This window comes from Uranotaenia lowii, chromosome 2 (assembly GCF_029784155.1).
Source record: "Uranotaenia lowii strain MFRU-FL chromosome 2, ASM2978415v1, whole genome shotgun sequence".
Lineage (NCBI taxonomy): Eukaryota > Metazoa > Arthropoda > Insecta > Diptera > Culicidae > Uranotaenia > Uranotaenia lowii.
Genome location: NC_073692.1, coordinates 101,784,013 through 101,810,441, shown reverse-complemented (window position 1 = coordinate 101,810,441; position 26,429 = coordinate 101,784,013). Strand labels below are relative to the sequence as shown.

The 26,429-nt window shown below is 36.9% G+C and overlaps 1 protein-coding gene across 7 annotated transcripts in view; it reads right to left on the bottom strand.

The window, feature by feature from the left end:
* LOC129748672 (ankyrin-3-like) overlaps positions 1 to 26,429 on the bottom strand; it is a 281,828-nt gene that overhangs the window by 11,116 nt on the left and 244,283 nt on the right. For 4 of the 7 annotated variants that reach the window (XR_008737787.1, XM_055743345.1, XM_055743347.1 and 1 more), the window contains 3 exons: positions 17,669 to 18,715; positions 9,225 to 9,797; positions 7,986 to 8,106 (listed from right to left, as the gene is read on the bottom strand). Coding sequence is in view for 6 of the 7 variants with exons in the window: in XM_055743345.1 (XP_055599320.1) it covers positions 7,986 to 8,106; positions 9,225 to 9,797; positions 17,669 to 18,715 (1,741 nt within the window). In the remaining variant the exon portion in view is untranslated. The remainder of the gene's footprint in view (positions 1 to 7,985; positions 8,107 to 9,224; positions 9,798 to 17,668; positions 18,716 to 26,429) is intronic. The other 3 variants (XM_055743348.1, XM_055743349.1, XM_055743351.1) reach the window with 3 other exon arrangements.

Here is a 26,429-nt window from a genome sequence, read left to right as displayed (position 1 = left end):
CAAATACTAGTATTTCACTAGCTACTTGCTAGCATCCTCAGTGGGTTATCGCTGAAGTTAGATGTAGCGGAAAGTATTGAAATTTTCAATCAAAATTCAGCTAAACTGTTGAACGGAGACAACGGACCAGGTCATAGTTGGCTGTTCAAGTTCTTAGGTAGGAAGAAATATAATTTACCTGACAACGCCCAAAATAGGGCGGGTAACAATAATAATCTACCTGACAACACCCAGAAAAGGGTAGGTAGGCCCAAGAAACTGACAACGGCACATTTGCCGAGCATTCGAAGGTTCTTTTTACCTACAAATAATTCAGAGCTACCTAGCTTGGACAATTTAAGGGAGGGATATGATACACTTTCTTCAGTCGATAACCCACTGAGGATGCTAGCAAGTAGCTAGTGAAATACTAGTATTTGGGTCTTTCAAATACTGTAGCTGAATTCAAAGGAATCTTCGACTACTTTGAAATAAGAGTTATGAAAGATTTAAGTTCACTGTCCATCTAATATTTTCTTACAGTATCCCCTTAAACTTTTGGTAATCCCATTCACAATTTTCTGGACGAGTTTCATTTAAAATCAGCATGCATATTGAAGTTTACTTCACGTGAGCAGCAAATTTTTGTAAAGATAAGATGCCTAAAAAATAAAATAACACGTTTAGTTTCATTTCGTTTTGCTGTTGAATGATAATTTTATTTATTATCACACTGTTTTAAATCATTAAGTAAGTGCTTCCTTAGCGGATTCTGCGGATGAATAAATGTGAGGATTTGGTTCATTATTCCATTGAACTGTTGAACTTATTCACAGAAAATGTATAAATGTCGAGAATCTGCTGATCTGTTGATTACCTACTGAACTTACATGAATTATGGCGATACTGATCTAATAATACTGACTATTGACGCACAGCATTTGTTCATTGTATATCGCCTGTATTTATGCAACGCAATCACAGCAGATTTTTTTTTGTTGACACCTAGCGGAGTACTGAACAATAACATTTTTTTAACTAATTCACTGATCATTGTGAACGAATTGTTGCCGGAACTGCTCGCTTGCTGCTGCTTGCTTGTAGTTCTGAATATGTACAACTTCTTAAATCGAAGATTGCTGTTGAAATATCCAGTTGCCTTCTGTTACTGCATTAGAATGGAGTTGTCTTAGGGGCCGTTCACTAATTACGTAAGCACGATTTTGGAAATTTTCAACCCTCCCTTTCCCCCTGGTAAGATAAAGTAAGATTTTTCAAAACCCCCCCTCCCTCCCTAGTAAGATCTTACGTTTATTATTTTTTGGGAAATTGATACGTTTTTTTTCAAAAATAGCTTGAAATTATTAAAAATCTGACATGCTTCAGAACAAAGCACCTGCTTTTAAGTAAAATTAAAAAACTGTATTTGAAGAACACAATCTATATCATAACAATACCATAAATAATAAAAGAAAACATTATTCCAGACGTAACATGTTTGGGGTAACAATAATTTTCAATAAATTTCACAATCGAATAAACAATATAAAATCTAAATTCCGATTTAAAACAGAGAGATCAGGTTAGCACAAGGTACCTTAAAAAATTGTTATATTTTTTACCTGAGAATCATAAAAATCTTGAAAAAATATCATTCTATACAACTAGAATTGGGGAAAAAATGTTTAACGACAATCACGTAGTCAACTAATCTGAAAGGTCAGACTCATTCAGCGGTAAACGATAAAGTTTTGGGATTTTTTTTGGTAAATCGTTTGTAAAATTTAGAGTTGTTAGTGTCTACCACTGGAAAAAGTGTCTAGAAATTCATTATTTAAAGCGCCTTATATTGATTTCTTAAGATTTTTTTCTGGATGAAGTCATTTTCGAAATGTGATGGATTCAAATCGTGGTGCACAACGCAAAACCTGAGTAATATGGCTGTGGCTGTGATGAATTTTAAATGGAACATTTCTTACGTAAGATTCTTGGATACCCCCCCTACCCCCCTAGTAAGAGATCGTAAGCAAATGTGAAACCCCTCCACCCCCCCTATGTGCTTACGTAATTTGTGAACAGCCCCTTAGTGACTTTTATTGTTAAGCTTCTAAATAGTCGGGAACGGTTTTCTGAGCATGGCAAAAGCAACGTGTTCAATTGGAAAAGAACTTCATAAGCGATGTTCAGTGGATACATTTTTCAAGAACACACGACTTTTTACCGCAAGGGAGTGGAATTTGTTCAAATTGCGATCAGAAGTGCATAATCTAAAGTCTATCTGCAAAACCATTCTTAAAAGTTCGGTAAATTGTATCCTGTTTCGCAAAATATTGCTTAAGTTGAATGTTTTCAAATCAATATAACATTGACTGGAAGGTTTGAAGGACAATCTAAAGATGAATTAACTTACAGTGTTGGTTGGAACGAAAAAAAAATTGTTATATTTGGAATAAAAATATTTCATAAACCGAAAATATTGTTTTTTTTTTCATTCAAAATGTTATTTCTAATTATCCTTAGTCATAAAACAAATCATGAAAACAAAAAAAGATGTGACTTAAAATTTCGACGATTAATGCACTCGAGCGAAACCACTGACTGCTGCAAGTGTATAATTGTTAGACAATTCAACTCAAATCTTTCATATCTCGAAAACAAGAAATATTATATTGGGATTTTGGTTGGTTCTTACGTAAAACTTTCTCCAAAAAACAATGAAATCATAAAATTCAAGAAAAAAATATACTTTCCTTGTGAAAACTAACGTTTTATTTTTTGAGCTATGTTTTGACGTTAAAATTGTCACTATTTCAGAAAATGAATAACATCAAACGATAGATTTTAATATAATATACACAACGCATATTTTGTCATTTTGGTATGATTTTCCAGTCCGGAGATATTGTATTTTAAAAATGATGAATTTTTCAAAATCTTGAAAAAAAGAAGGGAGGGTCCTGTAACGGGGGGTGGGCGGTTCATTCTCAAAAATTGAGGATTTATTTTGTAGGCCTCACAAAGTCTTTCGGCCAAGTTTGGCGAATTTTCGATAAGATTTTTTTTTTCGCTGTGCACACTTGACATGGAATAACCCATATACATTTTGATTGAAATCGTTAAAAAACACTAAATGCTTGCTTCAGCGCTTCAGCAATTTTGAAACACATCATAATGCACTAGAGGCGGTTGTAGATCTTCGCTTGTTTCAACTTTGAGTCGAAGACTGCAAATTGTTTTTTCTTACCTACAACGTTCCAGATTGAAGGCAACCGATTTTTTAATGTAATTTTTTAAATTTTTCAGTATCTCCTTAAATTGTAGAACTTAAACATGAAGTAGTTTAGTTTTTTAGATAAACAACTTTGTAGAGGAAACTAAAGTTCTATAATGCTTAGCCAAAAGCCCCTTGACTTTATGTTTTACATCAAAATAAGCGCCTCGTTAATCTGAACAATGTTGTCGAAGACACCAAAAGTCTATCTTTTAATCCTTGGGCGCTATTAATTTAGTTCCGCTGATACTTTTTGGAAAGCTCTCCTGAAGATCTTGATGATCACAAAGTTTGGTAGTATTTCAAATTATAAGTTGACGATGCAAGTAAGTGACGACGCAAAAAAAAACGTGTACTCCCCCGTGTTAAAAAATTTGAGGAACACTGGTTGATAACATTCCAGTAAACTACAAAACTGCATTTGAACAATTGGAACTAGATCAATTAGACGTCTTGGCGGTGAATTTGAAGTTCATTTAACGAAAATGTTCAGTTTTGAAAGGAACTTTACTATTTCTCGACACTGTATAGGCTATATAAATAAATGTGAAAACTATTCATTTCCAAACGCGTTGAATCATTCTCTTAAGAAACATAGGAAATTTCTGGTGTAGAAGTTGTTTAAAAATTCCAACCCTCAGGACTCAATTACATGGAATGTGACTTATATACTACAAAGTACTGAAACATAGAAATTAGTGAGTTGGTGATTCCATACTGAACGATTCTTACTGAATGATAGCGGTCAGGATGCATAACTCACAAGAGTTAAAATCCTAGAAAAAAAGTAAGATAGTGGTTCGTTGTTAGGACGTATAGAAGTCTCTTACCACCGAAATGACAAAAATACATATCCATAATAAAGAATCAAGGTAGGTATCAACCTACAGAGCACCAGATAGAGCCCGAAAATTTACCGTAAAAGCAACTTAGTTTGAGGCTTCAAGTGAAAACACAGTAGGTAAAAGAAATTTCTATGTAGAAAAGTGGCTCCAGAGAGCGCTCTGTGAAGTAAGCAAAAATCTTAAAATTTTATTCACGCTTAAGGCTCAAGGCAACTTCTTTTTAAGATGTGACCTCCTGGTAAGCCAATGATCAATTTTTACTTGAAGCGGGTTTGATTCAACATATTGTATTCTTCCAACACTCAGATTATTAACTTAACTGTACACTGTGGTTCGTTGAATTATTGAAAAGGCAAACATTACTGTTATAGTAAAGAAAGCATAACTTCTACAATTTTCAACCGAATTAGATAAATAACCACTTGAAATCTTCTGCTGGCACCCGTGGCGTAGAGGATGGTGGTGTTGGTTGGTGGTGCTAGCATTTGTAAGATGGTATGGTAGCCATCATATCCTCGAAAGATGCACGACATAGTGTTAAGTTGATGGATTCTCTTCGAGAAAACAACAATACTCTGTTAATCATACTAAAAAATGAGGTTCAGATGATCGATAGCAAATTTATTCACCTTCAATATACAAAAAAACCAGATTTAAATTTAACGTTATTCAGTTCGAAAAATTTGAATCGAAGAATAACCTTTTTTTCTTTTTCCAAAATTTCATGTATGGGGCAAAACTCAAAAACTGTTCTGAAATTTTATTGAATTTCATATTCGGAATCAGCGTCTGATATATGGGTCTCAATATGGGTCGGTTAATAAAGTTCACTTTTTTTTAATTTTGTAAACGAGTTTATTAGTGTAAAATATTAAATAATTTTTTAATAAGCGCAACAAGTATCAATTTTGCATGATTTTTTATGAGGAAACGGAAATATTTACTTACATTCTAATTTAGCAAGAAAATTCAGACAAGCATGAAATAAAATATCTTTTCAACTATTGTGTTCAGAATGTGCAAATTTTTTTCCTTATATGAATTCAAGCTAAATATTATCTGGAATTGCATTGAGTCCAAGTAAAAATAGTCCTAAATGTCAGTTTTTACTTGCTAGTCCAAAGTCTTGCAAAAAACGCGTTGCCTACGCCAAGAAGTTTTTGGCATTTTTTCTCTTTTCATCCTACGGTTTCTAGCTGTGAAATAAGCAGTCAGAGTTGCTAAAAATCAATAAAAATATTTTAAACATTTTTTTTGTTAACTTTTGAGTATTTTTTGTTCCTAGTTAGGTTCGTAGTTTGTTAATAAAATTGTTAAGTAAAAACCAAGAATTATTTTTTTTTTATTTGTTGTTTTATTTTTTCGGATTTTCAATACATTTCTGGGCGTTTTTGAATGAGAAATTCCGTTTTTCCATTCAAATTTTTATACCAAATTGAAACTCGCTGCGCGCAACTAGCGAAAACCGCCGATTTTCTCGAAAATTGGCTAAAAAACTTTTTGCTACTCCAAAAACAGGTTTAAATTGCTTTTAAAATTGCTGATGTACCATTATTATTCCGTAGTTTTTTTTTTTCAAGATTATCGGAATTAGTCTGGAAGCACTCTACAACCATAAAACTGCTCGTTGTGTACATAAACGTGTTTTTGTGCTTCTCGAAAGATTTGTCGAAATTTATAATCTAAAGAATGCATGTGAGCACATCCTTAGGCAGAAACTGTGGTGAATCCGTGCACAAATGGTAGATTACCAACATACATACATACACGCTTCTCGAGAAATTCACTGGTTGAAGATTCCTCTTCCTCTGTCCGTCCGAACAATTACTGTTTTTAAGCCTTCGCAATTTTGTTTGTTGTTCCTGGTTTACTTAACCCTAATCCGTCCTATAATGTTCTACCCATTACAATCCCTGAAACTTCGTAATGTTACTCAAATATATTTCTCATATATTATTCAGCTACAATACTTCAGTTTTCCGCTGTCTAAGAAAAAAAAAATGCTTCGAAAAAAGACAGTAGATCAGCTATGGAATGAAAAAAACTTCACTTCTAAGTCTCTAAGAAAGAAAAGTTAAAATCTATACGTTGCACATTAGGAAATATTTTTTAGAAATGTGGTATTGATTTTCTTTTTTGAAATCGGCACTGCAGTCTTTTTTCGGATTGATAATTATTTTATTTCATCCAACGTTTCGAGACTTTGTTGGTCTCGAAACGTTGGATGAAATAAAATAATCATCAATCCGAAAACAGACTGCAGTGCCTATTTCAAAAAAGAAAATCAATACCACATCAACAAAAACCAGTCGAAATCCAAACAACATAAAATTTTTTAGAAATTTTTCAAGATCTTGATCATAAAAAATGCAAAAAAGAGATGTTAAATCCGTTTAGAATCAATGAACCGTCAAAATTGTTTAAGTCAAACCAGATAAATTTTGAAAAAAGGATTGGCAAGTGAAAGTTCGATTTTTTGTGATGTTGATTGTGTGCAAGTTTGATGCACGCAAGCTTTTGTCCAATTTTTTCCAATGATGTTCGTTGTTCGTTTTTCCAATGTATTAAAAATTTAGTTTATTTTGGCACCTGCTTTTTCACTTGAAAATTTTGTTACTTACTTCATACTTTGAGGAATGTGACAATTTGAATATGTGCATAATCTGGGCAAATAAATGTTGAAAAATTATTTTAAGCATTTCAAGCGACTACTTTTTCCCCTTTTTGTCGAAAAAAAAATAATTGAGACATTAAGTTCAGTTCTTGCACTTAGGACAAAAATGAATAATCTCGAATTTTCGCTTGAAAACTTAAATTCGATAACATTTTTACATACACGAATGCCTCCGAAAATGCTAACTTATGCAATCAAACATTAACAATAGGTTGAATTTTTTTTATGTTCAATATATGACACTTTATCATCTTTGTGGTACCGGTGTCTAAGGTTTTACAATCAATTTAAAGTGAAAAGTATGAATACTTTCAGAAAATAATCAAAAGAATGAAAGATTTTCAACAAAGCTATTTGATTTTGAAATCCCGGTGGATTATTTAAAATTTGGCTTTAAATGTAAGAAATAAATCCAATTTGTCTTCTTTTCCCAAATATTTGTTCATGAAGTTCTAACTTAGCTCAAAATAGAAATAACTTAATTTTCAAGAAAAGCGGGAGGTATTTTTTTCATAATAAAATCCCCACAAATGCTCTTTACTTCAATCCTGAACAAATTTATGAAAGATAGATTTTTTAATGTAAAGTTTTATTAGATTTTTCAAATGAAATAATAATCACTCTTTTTGTCACATTACAACTCTTTTCTCTTAATTTGTATCACTTTGATGTCTTCTACAAAGTTGTAGTCAGCAAAATTTCCTATTAAATCTTGTTATTAACATATGAAGTTGAATTAACGCTGAAGGTACAAGCGTTTTCACAGTGATTAGTATGATTTTGTCTTTGAAAAAAACCATTAAAAAGGTTAAAAAATCTTCAAAAAAAAATAAATTGTTCTAGACCAACTGATGGATTATTTCAAATTTGGGCTTATGTGAAAGGGAAAGTCCCAGCTTTCGAATGGTGCAAAAATTAGCTATGTGAATTTTCGAAAAATAAAGTTTTCTCCCAGAGACACCGTGTGAGTTACTGATAGTGTTCTGTATCATTCTGATGGATTTAGTTTCGCTATTAAATTTATTACAGTTGACTTGTGCTTCGAAGTATGGCGCACTCATGGCAACCGAAAAATGAAATATCCCGTATATGGTCCGCAATGGGTAAAATTATTATTATTTTCTCTGATTAATATAATTTATCTTATAATTTCTGAAAACGGATGTGTACTGCCTCTAAAAAAACTGCAGGTGTTTTCAACATAAAAGAAACTTACCCATCATCCGATTCGTTAACGAAGGTATTGGTGTCGGTCCGGCAGGTTCCCTGGTCGTTGGTTGGGGGTTCACTTGGTTCCACTCCCGCCAGCTGGTCGGTATTTTGCACTAGATAGTTTTCTGCAATACGATTTTGATAGGCATTAGAATTTTCAATGAATTTGTGAGTGATCTGGGTTTTTTGTCAGTAGAGCCTAATTTACGGGTTTGATGAGTAAACAACAAACCATCGAGCATGAGCGACTGTTGTACGGTTACAAGGCAAAAGTGGTTCAGATACGCTTGAAAACGATACCACGTGTGTGAGGATGCATTCCGTTGAAAATTTCGTTGCTGGTTGCCGGTTTTTTTAATAGGTTGAACTTTGATTGAATTTGAAAATTATTAGTGGTTGAACTGAGACAAACAACCAGCAACGAACGCTGTTCAAACGCTATTAGTCTTTTACTACCTACTAAAAGATGCATTCCAATATAACGGTTACTGTTTTCAATGTCAAAAAAGAGTCAAGAAGATGCTAGTTTTACGAAATGGAAAACATGACATGCATTAAAAAAGAGAATTTTGAGAAAAAAACACATTCGATATTGTTACTGATAGTTTAAGCATACCGGATGAGTTGCGCTTGTTGAAAGCTACATACATACTAATGGTTTTTTTTTTAATTTTACTCTAATGGCAAATGGCAAAGCAGCAAACCGAAAATAATTTACTGAAATTAGGGGCAAAGGGAATCGAAAAAAAAAATCATTCAACTCAGGACTTTCGGTTAAGATAAAGGTTCTTAGAAATTATAGTAAAAAATAGCAACACAGTAGGTACTAGTTATTCGATGCAAAATGTTCTCGCAGGGTTTGAGAGGGCTGATGCTAGACTAGTTTCTTTGAGGAAACTCCTGAATGAGAACTAGCTGGGGTAGAGCTTTGATCTAAATAAGTAGATGGATTAGCAAGTGCCATTCTAAAGAGGGTCAGGGGACAGGTGAGTGCCACATCATCATCAACGGTAGAAATATTAGAACAAGGAATTTTTTTTAAACAATCACATTTAGAGCTTTTTTTTTAAAATAAATTTTGTGGTAGAGAAGAACTAAACGGAGAGCGGACATTTTGCGGACTTTAGAAAATGTACAGCAACAGAATTTCTTAGTAGAGATAAGGTACGATCAAAAGACTATTTAGAAGGGATATTTATAGGAAAAGACAGAAGGACAAAGAGAAAGAGCGAGTGCTACATACTACCATCCGCAATGGGGTGTTCGTCAACGAAATCGGAAGAAGATGTGATGGCCATCACCGGTGGTGATTGAGAAGAGATCAATGGATCATTGGAACTGTCTCCGTTGGTGAAATCGAGCAGTAGTAGATCGCTGTCGGATGGCGCTGGGGCTTGACCGAATTCCACCCTCAGCGAGGCTGAGTTGTCCTCCTCACTGGGCAAGTTGCCATCGTCCTCGGGATACTGTTCGTCCTCGAGGAGATTATCGCAATCAAGCTCCACCAGCTTCTGGTGCCGGTGGTCAATGTCCAGCGAGTTCATCATCAAGTTCAGGTCGCCATCAAGTTCTGGCTTTACCTGGGCACCTTCTTGGGCTTCGCGGTGCTGCGGATGTGCTTGTTGCGGTTGCGTTTGCGTTTGCTGGTGCAATTCGCTTGACGGTTGCGCTTGGTTGCTCTTATTAGCTACTAATTGGGCGGCTTCGGCCAGTGGCATTACATTCGAAGGCTTTGCTTCGGTGCTAGAAATTAGGCTTGGTGCTGCTGCTGCTTGATCGCTATCTGACGGCGGCTGCTTGATAGTGCTGACTTTACCTTAATTGATATGAATAATATATAGGTGTAATTTGCCAATCAGTAGAAGAAAGAGTGCTAATTTCGACTTAATCTAGGATTTTTCGAGATTCATGATTCGCGGACGGGGAAAACGGCGATGCTTGTAGAATTTGAGGAATGTTATTTGAAGAATCTTGATATTTTGTAACAGAACAGAAATTAACAAGTCGCTACATCTCTCTATTCTATTTTTCTCTTTTTTTTAACCTAGAACGTACTTCCCAGTATTATAGTTGAAATAAATGGTCGGAAGAAACATTTCTGCAGATAAAAACTTGAGTAGTAACTGGCAGGCGTCGACGACATTAAAAGGTATGACTTGGGGTGTATGAAGGATCACAATTCAGGCCCTCGGAATCAATAAGATAAGAGTACAAATGATAGTTTCGAGGAAACGCGTTTCAAAGTTGAAAAAGTGGTCGATTTTTCATGTATATTATGAATTCGAGCAGTTTAAATTAATAGAAAAAATGTCAAATTGTTTAAAGAAAATCTGAGTTTTGTACCAGATATCGATTAAGATAAGCAGAATCGATCGGCAAACTTCACTCAAAAATCGATGATTTAGGCACTTATTTCCCTCTGATTCTGACGGCCTCAACTTGTATTTCTCGCATATGTAGCAAAAGGGACACTAGCAGTTGAACTACACTGAACCCAAATTCACTCTTAAAATACACATGATTTTTCACTTAAAAATAAAGGATCCAGTGATTTTCTTCCATCCAAGTGCGACATATACATTTCACTTGGCAGTCACCTAAATTTCAAGTGAATTCATCCACATTCACTTCAGTCGTCACTTGAATTTGAAGTGAGAAAAAATATTCACTTCCCCATCACTTGAATTTCAAGTGAATGTCGGGTTGTAATTGTGTTTATTTTCAGAGCTCAAAATGGCAAATTCTAAAGAGCAGCGTTTGAAGCTTATGCTGAATTTGGATTTTCCCAATTCTTTACTAGGCGATTTTGGCGGTAGTTTGTGTTAAACGTGATGTAAGAAAAAGTTATTTAAAGGTGTTATCATGTTTCAGCTTGTGGGTTAAACTGGACAGATTTTCTGGTTTGCAGCAGGGTAGATTTAGAAGTCGCACTATCCGCACTAACCGATCTGCCTTGGGATTACGATGGAATTTTCCAATCAATAAATTTATGGCGAAAGCGTAATGTAAGTATTTGAAATTGAAGTGGTGTTCTATAAATGTTCTTTTATTTAAAAACGCGAGAGATAATTAACTAGAAACTTACTTAGAAATTCAGATAAATTTCACTCGAACGTCATAGTATAATTCACTTGACCGGTCAATTGTGAATTCACTTGACCCATCACTTAAAATTCAAATGAAATTACGTATGGCGATAATTTACTACAGATGTCACTTATTTTTTAAGTGAAAATTATTTTGCGTGTATACGAGGAATACTGTTGGGCGTAAAGTCCCAGTAAACATTAATCGGCAGAGAGGTAACTCAAATCGCCAGAGGGAGCGTAACGATCTCACTTGCGATTTTGGGCACAAACCATATGGGTGTCTTGGGTGAGTGCCACGAAATAATCTAAGACACGCCCCCAGAGAAACACACGAACACAATCCGAATCGCATTCAGTGATGTCAACCTTTCAGATTTTGTCTGGATCTTCCAGACTTTTTGGACTTTTTTCAGACATTTTTTTTTTAGTTTTCCAGGCTCCCAGACTTGTAATTTCTTCCAGACATTTCCAGACTTATGAGTTTCCACATGAACCTCAATCGACAGAGCCGTGTAAACGCAGGGTCAAAAATAGTTATGGAATTTCGAAAGATATGTATGGGATTTGAAACAAAATAGCAATTTATGGAAACTTGAGGTGTCTTGTTTTTTTTTTTTTTTTTTTTTTTTTTTTTTTTTTTTTTTTTTTTTTTTTTTTTTTTTTTTTTTTTGGATATTTGTTTATACATATTTTTGTCATTTTCTGTACTGCTTTGTCGTCTTATCAACTCCCGCGTATGTCCATCACTGTACAGATTCTATGTCTGATAACGTATCAGATTGCCATCACATTATAAAAATAAGAATACAGTAGCATTCTTTGAAATGATAGTCTGCGCCCTTCCCTTCCTTGGCTTGTTTTTTTTCAGTATTTCTAATATAGAAGCATCGTTGTCATGTATAATTGTTTGTATGCATTGGTAGCAGAAAGAAAAATTGATTGCTACGATTCTTTGCCTTCAAACGCAGTCAAGCGTGGCTCAGTAAAAATTAGTGGATTTTGGAACATTGTTTGCTATACTGCCGTCACCGGCCAAAAAAAAGGTCGTCACCTATAAATTTGCCATCAAGACTCTTCCAGACATTTTTTCTAAATCTATCAGACATTTTTGAAAAATAGTTGGCAGCTCTGACCGCGTTCGTATGTTTCCCTTCTGAATGCGTGTTTGTCTCAGACGCCGACTGCTTCGATTGAAAGCGCTCATAGAAAAGAAAAAAACTGCAAGCGAACGGTAGACAATGTGCAACTCGAGACACCATACACAAAATCTTCGGGTATTTACAACTCCGATTCTCTACCTCCCCGTGGTGCTAGCAACCTTAGCGGAGATTGGGTACCCAACCCTGGTGGATGCTTTGATTGCATGCTAACTGCGTTAGGGGGCTCCGTACGCGTTTGTTCTCCATGTCAGGGGCGGCGTGCGGATTACAACAACGTCCTGGCGGTGTTCGGGACCCAGAAAAGGCTCTACGGTAAGAACGTACCAATATGGTCATGCCATTTTCCAGAGCTGTGGCAACACACACGTGCTTGGAACTGATTTTATAGTGATAGGGAAGGCGAAGAAGCGCGTGATCGGGTGGTGGTCGATTGACCTACGAATGTGCCGGTTGAGAAACAAGGGCCGGTTCTTCATCATCAGCATCATCAACGTGCACAGCACTCACCTCGGAAGTACCGATGACGACAAAGACGAATTCTACGCGCAGCAGGAACGTGAGTACAACAGCTGCCCAAAACATGATATCAAGATCTTCATCTGTGATTTTAAAGCTCAGGTTGGCAAGGAGGAGGAATTCAAACCGATAATTGGAAGGTTCAGCGCGCACCAGCTGACCAACGAAAACGGCCTCAGACTAATAAATTTCGTCGCCTTCAAAAGAATGGCCGTACGTAGTACCTTTTTCTAGCACCGCCTCCCACACAAGGGCACCTGGAGATCACCGTGCCAAACGCAATCACAGTTCGACCACGTTTTGATAGACAGCCAGCACTTCTCGGACATCATCGACGTCAGATCCTGTCGAGGCGCCAACGTCGAGTCAGACCATTATCTGGTGATGGTGAAGATGCGCCCAAAACTCTCCGTAGTGAACAACATACGAAACCGACCCCCGCCTCGGTTAAATATCGCACGACCTAAGCAACCTCCGGCCGCGGCAGATTACGCGTAATCGCTCTAAGTAACGCTGCCGGCAGAGGGTGAGCTTGACGAAGTGCTTCTCGAGGATTGTAGGGATACCATCAAGACAGCCATCACCAGCGTTGCGGAGAACGTTATCGGGCATATTGAACGAACTCGACTGAACGACTGGTTCGACGAGAAGTATAGGAGAGTGATGGACGAAGAGAATGCCGCGCGGGCTGCAATAGTGCAAAGAAGCATCCGTCGAAACGTGGAAACCCACTGACAGCGGAAGAGGCTGCGAGTCCGAAAAAGCGCCGCCTGGAGGAGGAGGAGCTCGAGGAGCTGGAGCAGCTGTATCGTTTCCAAGAAAGACGAAAGTTCTGTCAGAAACTCAACGCACCCTGCGATGGCTTCTTGCCGCAAGCCGAAATGTGCCGGGATGAGGACGGGGACAATCGTGAGGTGATCAAAAGGTGGAAGCAGCACTTCGAAGAACACCTAAACGGCGCACATACATTAGACCAAAATGGTGGAGAAAGATACATCGCCGGCTTACCCAATGACGAGTTGGAACCACTCCCAACAATGAGTGAAGTTAAGAAAGTCATTCGCCAGCTGAATAGCAGCAAGTCGGCTGGGAAGGATGGCATCGCAGCTAAACTCATCAAAATGGGCCCGGGTAAGTTGACCGATTGTTTACACCGGTTGATGGTTCGGATCTGGGACACAGAACAGCTACCGGAGGAGTGGAAGGAGGAGGTAATATGCGCCATTTACAAGAAGAACGCCAAATTGTCGAACAATGCCGCCTACAAAGTGCTGTCCCGAATCCTACTTCGTCGCTTAACGCCACAAGACAACAGATTCGTGGGAAGTCATCAGGCCGGCTTCATAAAGGGACGTTCTACGATGGACCAGATCTTCACACTACGGCAAATTGTAAAAAAATGCCGTGAACACCAAGTCCCTACGCACCATCTATTCATCGACTTGAAAGCCGCATACGACACGTTCGACCGTAATGAGCTATGGAAAATCATGGACGAGAACGGCTTTTTCGGGAAGTTGGCCAGACTGCATCGGGTGAATTGTCGAGTTCATTCGGAGAGCTTCGACAAGGCGATGGTTTATCCTGCATGATGTTCAACGTGGCGCTAGAAGGTGTTATTCGACAAGCGGTGGGCGTAATGCGAGGCAAGATTTGAACATCCAGTCAACTTATCTGCCGATGACATTGATATAGTCGTCAGATCATCTGCGGCGGTGGAGGAAATCTACCGCAGACTGAAACGCGGAGCAGTAAGGATTGGGTTGATGATTAATACGTCCAGGACGAAGTCGACTGTCCAAGACGAGCTCGCTTGTCCAGTAATAACAAGTCACGACGGCGACAAGCTGGAGATAGTCGAAGACTTTGTTTATCTCGGCTCACTGCAACTGGTGACCTCAAACAATGACACCAGCTGTGATATCCGGAGCCGAATGATCAGCGGAACTCTTGCCTACTATGGACTCCACAAGCAACTGTGGTCGAGAAGACTTAGCTCTCGCACGAAGTGTAACCTGTACACGACACTAATTAGACCGGTTGTCCTCTACGGGCACCAGACGTGGATATTTTCCGAGGAGTATCTGCGTACACTCTAAGTATTCGAGCGACGAGTGTTAAGAACCATCTTTGGCGGCGTGAAGGAAAACAGAGTGTGAAGGTGGTGAAGGCTGGTCGAATATGTCGGACAGGACATCTTGCAAGAATGTCGGACGACTGCCCTGCAAAACAGGTGTTCGCTGCCAATACGCTAGGAACGAGACGAGCAGGGGCGCAACGAGCTAGGTGGTTAGACCAAGTGCCCGAGAAATTGGAGAACGGTTGCCATGGACCGAGTGAATTGGAGGAATATTGTTCATCAGGTTATGTCGAGGTTTTCAGGTACCATCAGCTACATCCGGAGTAGACCTCAAGCTCAAGCTAAGCTTTGAAGGCAATGTGTTTCACTTTTTAAGGCTCACTAAATATAGTATATACACACTAAGATTGCTTTTATCCCGCTCGGGACCATGATTTTCCGTATCACAGGAAAGCTGCTCAATTCAAACGAAATTCGAAGGGGAAATCACCCGAATCTCGGAAAGCTTCATCTCTTCTGAAATCCGAGACAAACTTGCTACGAGAGCACAGGAGCTTAAAGTGTCCCGGTGAGTTCAGGACAGTGTTCGCCTGAATCACGGGACACCCTATTCTTGTCAAATTTTCTCTCGCTTGCTCTTCTCTACAGAAAAAAACAACTGTTTTTTCTCTCTTTTCCACTTAAGCACAAAATTTAAAACCGCCAAACGATTCAACTCGTCATTTTTTGCGGTTACCGTTCGTTTGTTGCAGACGTGTGAGAAAACAAAGTTTTTTTGTCCTCTTCTACCATGTGGGTGCAAACGGCAAGAAGGTTTTCTATGGGGTTTTTTTCAATCAAAGTGTTAAGTGTTGGGACAAGGAAGCAAATCAACGATTTTCACCTCCAAAGCCGCAGATCGTCGAAAAGCGTTTGGGAAAAATGCTAATCGCCCCTCCATTCTTCCGTCGCTTGAAACTCTCCAGGCCGGCAAAGTTGTTACCGGTACGTTTGGTTGACGGAGCTAGCTCATTTCAAATACATAAGATGTATGATCCGTACGGAAAACGGTAAACGTAAGTAATTTCAACACCGCTCCTTCGTGCAAGTGCCCTTTATTCCGCAGCGGCATCTTTAACGGATCAACAATGCCCGCACACAGCCGGTCGGTCCGAAAGCAAGAAAAAACGAGTGTAGTGTTTTTAAAATAAAATAGTGTTGTGTGTCAAAATATTGTACATGTATGTAAATTTTAAATAAATTAATTGGTTTATGTTTGATGAAAATGTATGTTATTTCATTTCAAAAGAAAGTCTTGAAAATAAGCAGAAAAAAAGCAAACCACTACAGAACTCCTGCAAATCTCGAAAGTAGCCTGTCATGAGCTCACAGGAGAATTACAAAACTCCCTGCAATTCACAGGAGAAAATCGTTTCGACGCTACAGGTTAATTTGACAGATATTTTCCTGAGCTGTTTTTCTGTCCCGAGATTGTCCTGTAATTTCAGCTGTTGAAAATACAGGACAAAATCGTCCCGACCACAGGAGAAAAGATTAAGTGTTATACTGTCAGTGTTAAGGCTTAACACAAGCCTAAAGAGAATGAACTTGAAAAAGTTTCGCTAAGTTATTATCATCAAGATAAAAGTAAACCTCGATGCGAGTTTTCTTGTCTAGACCCTCTCAAGTCCTTCTTCTTCAAAAAAACATAACTGAGTTCTGACCTTGGAAGAATTGTAGAGGAAAAGAATCTAAGATTCGCAATGTAACCCCATCTACATATGATCGAAAGCCCTTTGGTTTGTAGGATGGCTTTGAAGAATTTGTAAATTTAGTAGAGGTGCGCTGAATAATTTGAGAATCGCCGATTATGATCATGTTTTGGATTCCTTGTCTGTTTCGACTAGACTTGACGACTAGACCCGAAAAAAGGTCAATGAACATCACAAAACCCAGGTGCTTTTATAAAAAAAAACTAGACAGTTGTGTTGTTTGTGGAAATTTTCCTAGATTCAGACCGATCTGGTATTATCAAATAGAGTACGGTAGGGAGAAATTTTCTGTCAAGTTATGAGCATCAGGCATCACATTCAGTATCTGAAGAAAAATATTCAGACTCAAATTACTTATACACTGCTCTATCATTTCTGTTTTAAAGAATACAAAAGAGGAAACGTGTATCAATAATCCTCATTTTATGAAAACTATCATTTTCAAATGATTTTTAATATTCCTCAAACTCTGCAAGCATGACGACTTGTTCCGATCGTCTATCGGAACCATTATGATATTTCGAGAAAGGAAAAAAAAACGGTGAAATGTACTGTTTTTGGTGTTCCGATATACTTTGTGTGTAGCATGATAGCATGTTCAACTCAACTCCTAACGCTTAACTAGAGAAATCGACGAAATGAACAGTAGAATCGAAATAAAAAGATACATTACATTTAAACCAAACCATAACCGAAGAAAACAATTTTTTTGCATATAGTACATTAGTTTTAAGTATGAAAAATCAAATGAGAAAGGCATAAGAAGCGGCCATTTGTACAAAAAATAATCAACTGTATTACTATACAAAAAAACCATATCGATTAGTAGGATAGAACCATATCCCGGTTTTGTCATCTCGATAAAATAAAAAAAAACCCCTGTTCCAATTTAGACTAACTTACAGCTAAATGTGTACGTTTTTTTTTTGTAAATAGAAACTCAAACACCGTGTAGTATTTGTAAATTTATTTTGTTTGTAATAATGAGCGTTTGCTAAGTAGAGAATCATCAAGGAAACATGATAGGGGAAACATGATTCAAGAGAGAAAGACAGAGAGATAAGTTTGGTTTGGTGAAATGTTAATTTTACCTGTTTCATCGTCATCACTGAGTTCGCCGCCGGTTTCGTGGAGGGCCACGTCGGAACCGCTGGAGGAGCAACCGGTCCGAATGGAGAATGTTGCGGTGGCGCCCTCCTTAGTGTTGTCTGGTTTTGTGATTTCGACGGAGGGGGTTTGCATGGGGTAATGGTTTGAGGACGATTGATCTAGGCCGACGTGCCGCCGGTTGTCTTCATCACTCTCGGAACTACTGCCTCCAACGATGAACTTCTGAGGAGATTGATCTTCATCGTCATCTTGGGGAGATTGATCGATAACACTGGACCGTCGATCGTCGTCCATTTCGTAATCGTAGTGTTCCTCGGTGATGATGACCAGATTGCTGTTGTCATCCTCATCCGTGGTGTTTTGATCTTTTTCCATTTTGGCGTAGTTCTCCGGAGATGTCTGGACGAAAATGAACTCGTCGATGTCCCCGGAATAATCGGCCGCCACTTCCGAGATGTTATTATCGGAGGAAATGATCACAGTCTGTTGGGCCTTCTGTTCCTCGCCGGGAGTGGAGAAAGATTTTTCGTAGAAACGGCCAGCGTCTACTCGTAGCGAGGCAGATTCTGAGTCCATGTTGTCCAAGCTGTACCTCCGATCGTTGGACACATCCTCCAGGTTGACGGATGAAATTTCCTTCGTTACGACTTCCTCTGTCATCTCTACCGATGGTTCATCTGGGTTGGCAGGAGGAGCTTCCCACTCGATGTCCTCCACCGTGGGCCTCTGAGCAATCTGCTTGTTGATCTTGATGTTTACCTTGGAGTGCTTCTTGATGGTTCGCACCTTTCCACTTTTGTCCGTTTCCAAGTCTAGCTGTTCGAAATCTTCCGACCCGGTTCCTTCATCCTCTTCGCTGCCGTAGCTGTCGAAGGACGGCTTCTGGATCACTATCCGATGGACCGGGTTGAGTTCCGGAACGGGCACAAATTCGTCCTCTTCATCTACGCCGCCGGTATCGTCGTGGCCGGCAATGGCCGCTTGAATGATTTCCTGTACCTCTTCCGCCACGATCGGAGTCGATGGTTCTGCGTGTTCGAAGGAGTGTTGAGAGTTGTAGTGCGTCAGGGGGGGTTGGTCAATGAATGAGAGATCCAAAACCCCGGGCACACGCACGGCGGCCGGTTCGATTAGTAGTTTATCACGTGATAAGAGAGAGAGTCGGTGGGAGATTTGTGGCGGTCGGTGGCAAAGGGTTTGTGTGCACGCGGATGAAAAACGCATTCGTGCAGGTTCGTGAAGTTCGTGGTGTGTGGTACATGTGGGAAGGTGGGGAGGCATGATGCGATGAGTGGTTGGAATTCATTTATATTAGGGGTTGGCCATTTGGTTGATTTCAGATCCATCATTGGTAGTGGATCATATTGGTTGCGGAAATATTCCGGATAGTTCAATAGTTATAAAATGAATGAATTGATTAGAAAACTTTCGGAGCAGCAAGTTTGAAAACGAATAAAACAGTTTTACGAAATAACCTTATTTCAACTAAAAAATCATATATTCAAATCAGACAGATGACACAACTCGAAACCTCTAAGCAAAACATAGAATTGATTTTGTTTACATTCCCGTTCTAAATGTATCCAATTTTGTTTTGTTTCTCTAAAATCTCCAACAGTCTTTATTCTTGGCTCCAGAGAGCTAGTTGATAATTGAAAACAGTGATGGTAAATTTCGCCCGTCACGCTTGACCCGACTAGTTTTGTTTCATCAAACGACTGGCACTGTTCTCAATTGACGGATAAAGCACGACAACAATCAACATTTCTCCATCATCGACTGGCGAAGCTCCTACACATGGTCAAAATTTCTCCTGAGCAAATGACTGGCAAATCTCTTCACACTTCGATCGGCTGCTGACGGCAGGTACAACTAATTGAATGACTTGCTGGCAGAGAGCAACAATAGCAATAGAAAAATTGAAAACGAGCTTGCTGGCAGGAGCAACAATAATAATAAATGCGTTTCTTTTTCGTCTTCGGTCGTCTTCGGTTTGCTGGCAGGAGTAACAATAATAATAAATGCGTTTCTTTTTCGTCATCGGTCGTTTGAATGCGATTGCTTGACTAGGTTATTATTTTAGGTTCAAATGACTGGGGAATGAATGACTGGCAAACGAAGTGACTGGTCGTTAAGGAACAGTCAATTGAGTTTGACGGACCAAGAGGCTTCACAGTCACAGCTTCACGCCTCATGACGATGACTTTTGCCAAGCCTGATTGGAAATACATATCTAGGCTAAGCTGATCCAAAAAAGTATGTTTCCGGTTCAAACCTTGGGGGCTCAAATTGTTTCTTTGCCTAGCAGAAAGCCGCATGCCAATTTTGAGCTTAATGGGTCAACTCTAAGGGGTCGCTCAAAGACGCACAATTTTTATGAGAATTAGCCTTGGCTTGTTTTAGCGAATCTACGAAAATTACTTTTTCGGCTTTTACTTGAACAATTGAAGACCGATTGTTTTACAGATTTAGCTGAAATGTTTGGGGATTTTTTTTTATTATCTGACGGGTTTGCGCCGGGGGTCTTCAGATTTTCCCCGAAATTGAAAATTTGGTTCATTTTTGCGACTTAAAAACACATGTATTTTTTCAGATTTCTAACATTTTAATTTTTTGAGTTAGCTTCGGTTAGATTTTTTTGTAAATAAAAAATAACCATTTTTCAAAGCTACATAACTCTGTTGTTTCTTAACGGAAATTATAAAATAGCACATCAAAATGCATTGAAATTTTATCAGCTTTCCAAATAAAATAGTTGAAAAAAATTAAATAATGACCTTCAATATGAAAAGTTGTAAATAAACTTTAAATAGCGTCTAAAAGTACCGTCTGCACCACCGAATATTTTGCAAAAAATACCATTGAACAGCTCGGTTTATGATGCAACTTTCATCTGAAGACACCAAAGTGGGCCATTAACACCTTGAAGAGTAATGAAAGAAATAATGACAACAAATCTCTTTTTTTGCATCGAAAACAAACAATGGTCGAACAACTGCACTCACATATGGAGATAGCAAGCATTTCTAACAACATGGAAACAAAAAAACTTATCAAAGCTGGTAAAAAACTATTGTTTCGTCCTTTTCAGACTGCCCCTACTCGCATTACAGTCCCATATTAATTTTCGTCAATTTAGGTCAACATAAGGCTTGAACATAAAACACTAAAAAAAGAGGTTTTGTTCAAGAAATTCCGAAAAAAAATATCAATTCGTGGCTGTCCTATATGACATATACCTGAATAACAGTCCCATATGTGAAATACCACGGATTTGGTTACTTTTCACTGTTTCTTTCGGCGAAATAGTCTTTGGTTTATTGCTTTGAATCATTTAAACATTTTTTGAACTCACTTGATGTCGAATGATGCACACTAGTTTTCGAAGGCAGGTCTGACTTTCTTAGGAATGACTTCCTGAGCAAAAAACTATCGGATGCAACCAAAAATCGTAAAAAGATTCATCTTACAATGTGGAATTCATGATATTTTTTTGCAAAAGTATGTTTCTTTTTCTGACAATTGCATTTAGAAGTTCAAAAATGATCAAATTTAAGTCTTAGAAAGTAGCTTGGTGAGAAAAATATATTTTGTATGGGACTGTTATGCTAGTAGATTTGAAAATGGTTTCAAATATAGTCGATTAACAGTCCCATAATGAATAAAAATGGTGCTTTCGACCTTACCAATAACCAAATTTCGGAAATTTCAGGTCTAACGATTGATTATGACAACCTAGAAACGATTTTCGTTTATGCTGAAAGTGGTGGTCACAATTTAAAAATATATTCCAAAACAGAAAAACCTGATTGTCTCGCTTGCTTGTTTTTTTATATGGGACTGTTATGAAAGTAGGGGCGGTAGATTGTTGCAGCTTAACTGACTTTATGTTATATCCAAAAATCTAATAACGTATTCGTTTATACCCAGTTTTGCACCAGGTCACACCAAGTTATGCACATTTTACTGTCATTTTTAGAAGTTTATGCGAAGTTTTGCATCCGTAATTCCCCAGATTTGATTTAAAATGGGCTGTGGAACACTGAAGATTCGTTTGTGAGCGATCGAGGTAGCAAATCACTGACGACGAATTATGTTCGTTCTAGTATGGTAAACCTGAAAACTGGGCGAATGTAGAAAACGAATTTGGTAAAAGTATCATATTTTCATCATTTTACAGCCTAGGCTGGCCATACTGAGCTCTTTGATTATTTCTACAACATTTGTGCCACTTTCTCATACTTTTTTGATCAATGGGAAAGGATTTTGGTGTCCAGCGCTTAGCTCCCGATATAGAAACTATGTAAAGCACATCTATATTTCATTTTTTTAATCACATTTTTGTGATCCCAAACACAGGGACTGAACCTTCTACTATTGGTATTGATTATGCTTCACAATGATTTTTGATCGAAAAATTTATAAGTTATATAGTATATGACCAGGTTGTAAAAGCAACATTCCCATTATTAGTTATATCACATTAACAATACGATACTAAGAATTTTGGTTAAAATTTAAAGTCAGTTTTGCTGCAAACACTCTACAAAGCACGAAAAAGTAGTGTTTTTTACCAGCTTTGATAAGTTCTTTTGTTTCCATGTTGTTAGAAGTGCTTGCTATCTTCATATGTGAGTGCAGTTGTTCGACCATTGTTTGTTTTCGATGCAAAAAAAGAGATTTGTTGTCATTATTTCTTTCATAACTCTTCAAGGTGTTAATGGCCCACTTTGGTGTCTTCAGATGAAAGTTTCATCATGAATCGAGCTATGGTATTTTTTGCAAAATATTTGGTGGTGCAGACGGTACTTTTAGACGCCATTTAAAGTTTATTTACAACTTTTCATGTTGAAGGTCATTATTTAATTTTTTTCAACTATTTTATTTGGAAAGCTGATAAAATTTCAATGCATTTTGATGTGCTATTTTATAATTTCCGTTAAGAAACAACAGAGTTATGTAGCTTTGAAAAATGGTTATTTTTTATTTACAAAAAAATCTAACTGAAGCTAACTCAAAAAATAAAAATGTTAGAAAGCTGAAGAAATACATGTGTTTTTAAGTCGCAAAAATGAACCAAATTTTCAATTTTGGGGAAAATCTGAAGACCCCCGGCGCAAATTGTCAGATAATAAAAAAAAATCCCCGTTTGTCAAATGATTATACACAAATGCTTTCAAGGCTACAGGTTGCTTTGGCCTACCAAAAAAAAAAGTCATTAGATGCTAAAATGAGCTACCTCTTGCTTGAGGTAGAGCTAAAACAGTGAAATACATCAATTTAAATTTGTTTTGTAGCTTAAAGAAATTGTGGTCTCCAAAGCAATCATTTGAAATATTTTTATCAGATTTCTTGAACAATCGACAAATTATCGTAACTAATAAAGTGTCGTTGAGCGATCCTTAGAGTTGACCAATTATTGACCTATTACAAATGCATGTAGCCTTTCTTTAGGCCAGGGATAAGCAACCAGCGGCACGCGGGCCGCATGCGGCCCTCGAGACATGTTTGTGTGGCCCGCGAAGCTTATCTCAAATTATATTAATATTTTTTTTAACGAAAGATTGTTTATTATCATTAAATAGCAGTCCCTACTGAACCAAAAATAATGCATTAATTGCTTGATCAAATATGCACGTCGCTTATTTGCAGTTAAATAGCCCCACAATCATTCAAGATTATTCACTTTTTTGTAGGATTTCTCGGCAAAACAATATTTGCAGTTCAGTGATTTAACCCAAAAAGTTTGTAACGACTATTCAGGAAAACAGCATTTTTGGTGCATATGTTTTAATAACTGATTTTGTTAAATTTTGGCGTCCTGAATTCACAACATTTCACAGATTTTGTCAATCACTTCTGGTTTCGGTGATCTGGCGTGTGGAAATTTTAAAATTGATTAGTTTTTTGTGAAATCGATCTTTTATAACAGATAAACCAATAAACCTTCATAATAATCAAAAGCTGATTTTGAATCAATTTACTATCTTCATTCAATCCAGGCTCAGATATTGCCAAAATTTCAGAAAGTTATTGAAAATTGGATATTAAAGATTTTAACTCATTCAACAGCTTTGTCGAAGAATGCGAAATGATTTGACTTACGGTTCTAAAAATATCAAAGATTCAATTTAGTTTGATTTTTTTTTGTAAATTTCGTTAAAACTCCCATTTTTACAGGTTTGGAAAAAAATAACAAAAAGAAAACTTCCATAACTTCTTTTTCAGAATTCAAAATTACTCGCGATCTATGATAAGATTGATCATTAAGTCAATAAGTATTTATTTTTTAGTTTTGTCAAATAAGTACATAAATTGAATTACTTATTTTTTACCTCTTTTTAAATGTTATTTCGAAAACTAGAGCTGAAAAAAAAAACTCATTGAATATTTGGACTCAGCGCCCCCAAGTGAGTTAAAATCAACTCTGAGATTCCTTGCACCTCGGAAAAATGTGAATTTCGTTGTTTGGCTCTTTGTTTTGCTATTTTAAGAATCTTCATTGACAAATCATGCCAAATTTCGATTGAATTGAGTCATTTCACTTCAAAATTAGCAATTTACATTACCAAAGTTATGAGATTTTCATATTTCAGCCTTAGAAGACCTCTCCCAGAGATATTTATTATCTAAGAAAAATTATGAAATCTGTGATGACGAAAAATACTATCGCATTTGTTCGAAAAAAAAACGGGGTATTCTCAGAAAAAGATTCGAATCTTTTTACGAACCATAGAAAAACTTTCAACATTTTTCGTTTTTTTTTTTAAATAAAAGGGAAACAAATGATGTTCCCCTTTTATCGAAAAGAATTTTCGCTTAACATTTCAAATCAATTCAAGCATTATGGATCTCTAATCAAGATTAGTGATTATTCAATTTCGGCTGGTCTAATCATTTTATACTTAAAAAAATGTTTATGCAAATACATGAATTCGTTTTATTTATCCTTTTTCAATTTTATTTTTGGTAAAAACTTGTCTTTATAAAAAAAATACGTAAAGCTTTGCTTACTAATTTTACCTAAATGTTATTTTTAATGGCCCTTTGTTTGCTCACCCCTGCTTAAGGCCAAGGAACAATCTGATCCCTAAAGGTTTGCAATCGTAAACACACGTCTTTTTCGGCCCAAATATTTGATACAAAATTTGGGAAATTTGGGATTTTATTTAAAAATACCCGGCTGAATCAAAGCAATCGAAAGATTCCTTTTAATTCAACCACGGTAAATGAAAAGTTCATATACCGGTATATCGATAGCAACTTACTACCTTCTTCAGTAAGCGTTTTCGAATCTTTCGATTGCTTTGATTCAGTTGAATCATTCAACCAAGTAGGCTCACAACACAACAAAATAAAAATGCCCGAGTTTTGGCTGAATTTATTCACTTTATTTGGAAAATCACACCAAAAAAAACAAATTGCAATTTTTTTTTTATTTATGCCCCCACAACGAAATTTTTCGAACAAGTTTCATAAATATAATCATGGTAGGATTTTTGGAAGCCTTAAATACGATTTGAAATCAAATGCCCGGATTTTACTAGGTTATATTATTAAATTTCCTGAATTTGCCCGGCCCGGATGCGTGCTGAAAAAATTCTGGCAACCTTAAATACAGTTCATAATTCTATAGAAATGGGAAATACGCGCACTGTCACTTCGACTTTGAACTTACATAACTTTTTATTCCAATGATATTTTTTGATCAAATTTTCTGGATAAGATATGTTAACTATCACACTATTATATCATAAAATTTAAGCATTCTAAAGTTCGGGTGGCCTGCGATACAGTAATTTTTCAAAAATCGGACTTTTTTGACTTTTAGCATTCAAATTTCAATATCTCAGAAACTACGCTACACTGGTTTTGTTTTTGAAATCACATTTCTTTATTCATGCCTGAAATATTGTACCTCGCGTAACTTTTGATGCCATTTATAGAAATTTACAAAAACTTCAGACATACTAACTTTATATTCCAACAATTAAACTTTAGAAAGCTCAAACTTTGTGATATAGTAATTTGATAGTTGAGCTATCTTACGCGGAAAATTTGGAAAAAAAATATCATCAAATTAAAAAGTTATGGATGTTCAAAGTCGAAGTGACAGTGCACGTGCTTCCAATTTCTATATAATTTTGAACAGTACAGTATATCCTTAATTATCAACTAGCTCTCTGGAGCCACGTTCTGATGACCAGAAAGAATGAGCGATAAAAGACTTCGTTTGCAAACGATTTCTTTCTTCAGAACAATGCACTTTGCCACAAGAACGCTTATGTAATGACTAAATTTCATATACTTAAGTTCAAATTCATGCAGGCTTTTTACGGTATTTGCCCACACATTGAAAGATGAATTACATAAATAAGTATTTCGCCAAAATTTGTTGGTAAGAAAACTTAATTAAATAATGCGGTTTGTTTCCATAAAATAGTTTTTTTAATCCTTTTCTATTAGGTATCTATTAACATACCTAAAATTCTCATTCTCTTAAATTTTTTGTCTAATTTGTAATTTTGTTTAGTTCTGCATGAAAAACTGCTACATTCTCAAGGAATATTATTAACACTAAAAGTGGCTCCAGAGAGATACTAATCATTTTTATAACCGCCGTTTTTGAAGTTTTCGATTTGAAACAAAATCTCTTTTTCAAGTGCTCATGACGGTGTCTTTTTTCAGGAACTTTAAAAAGAAAAATTCGGCATCTCTGAAAATTCGCCAAATTATAAAGGA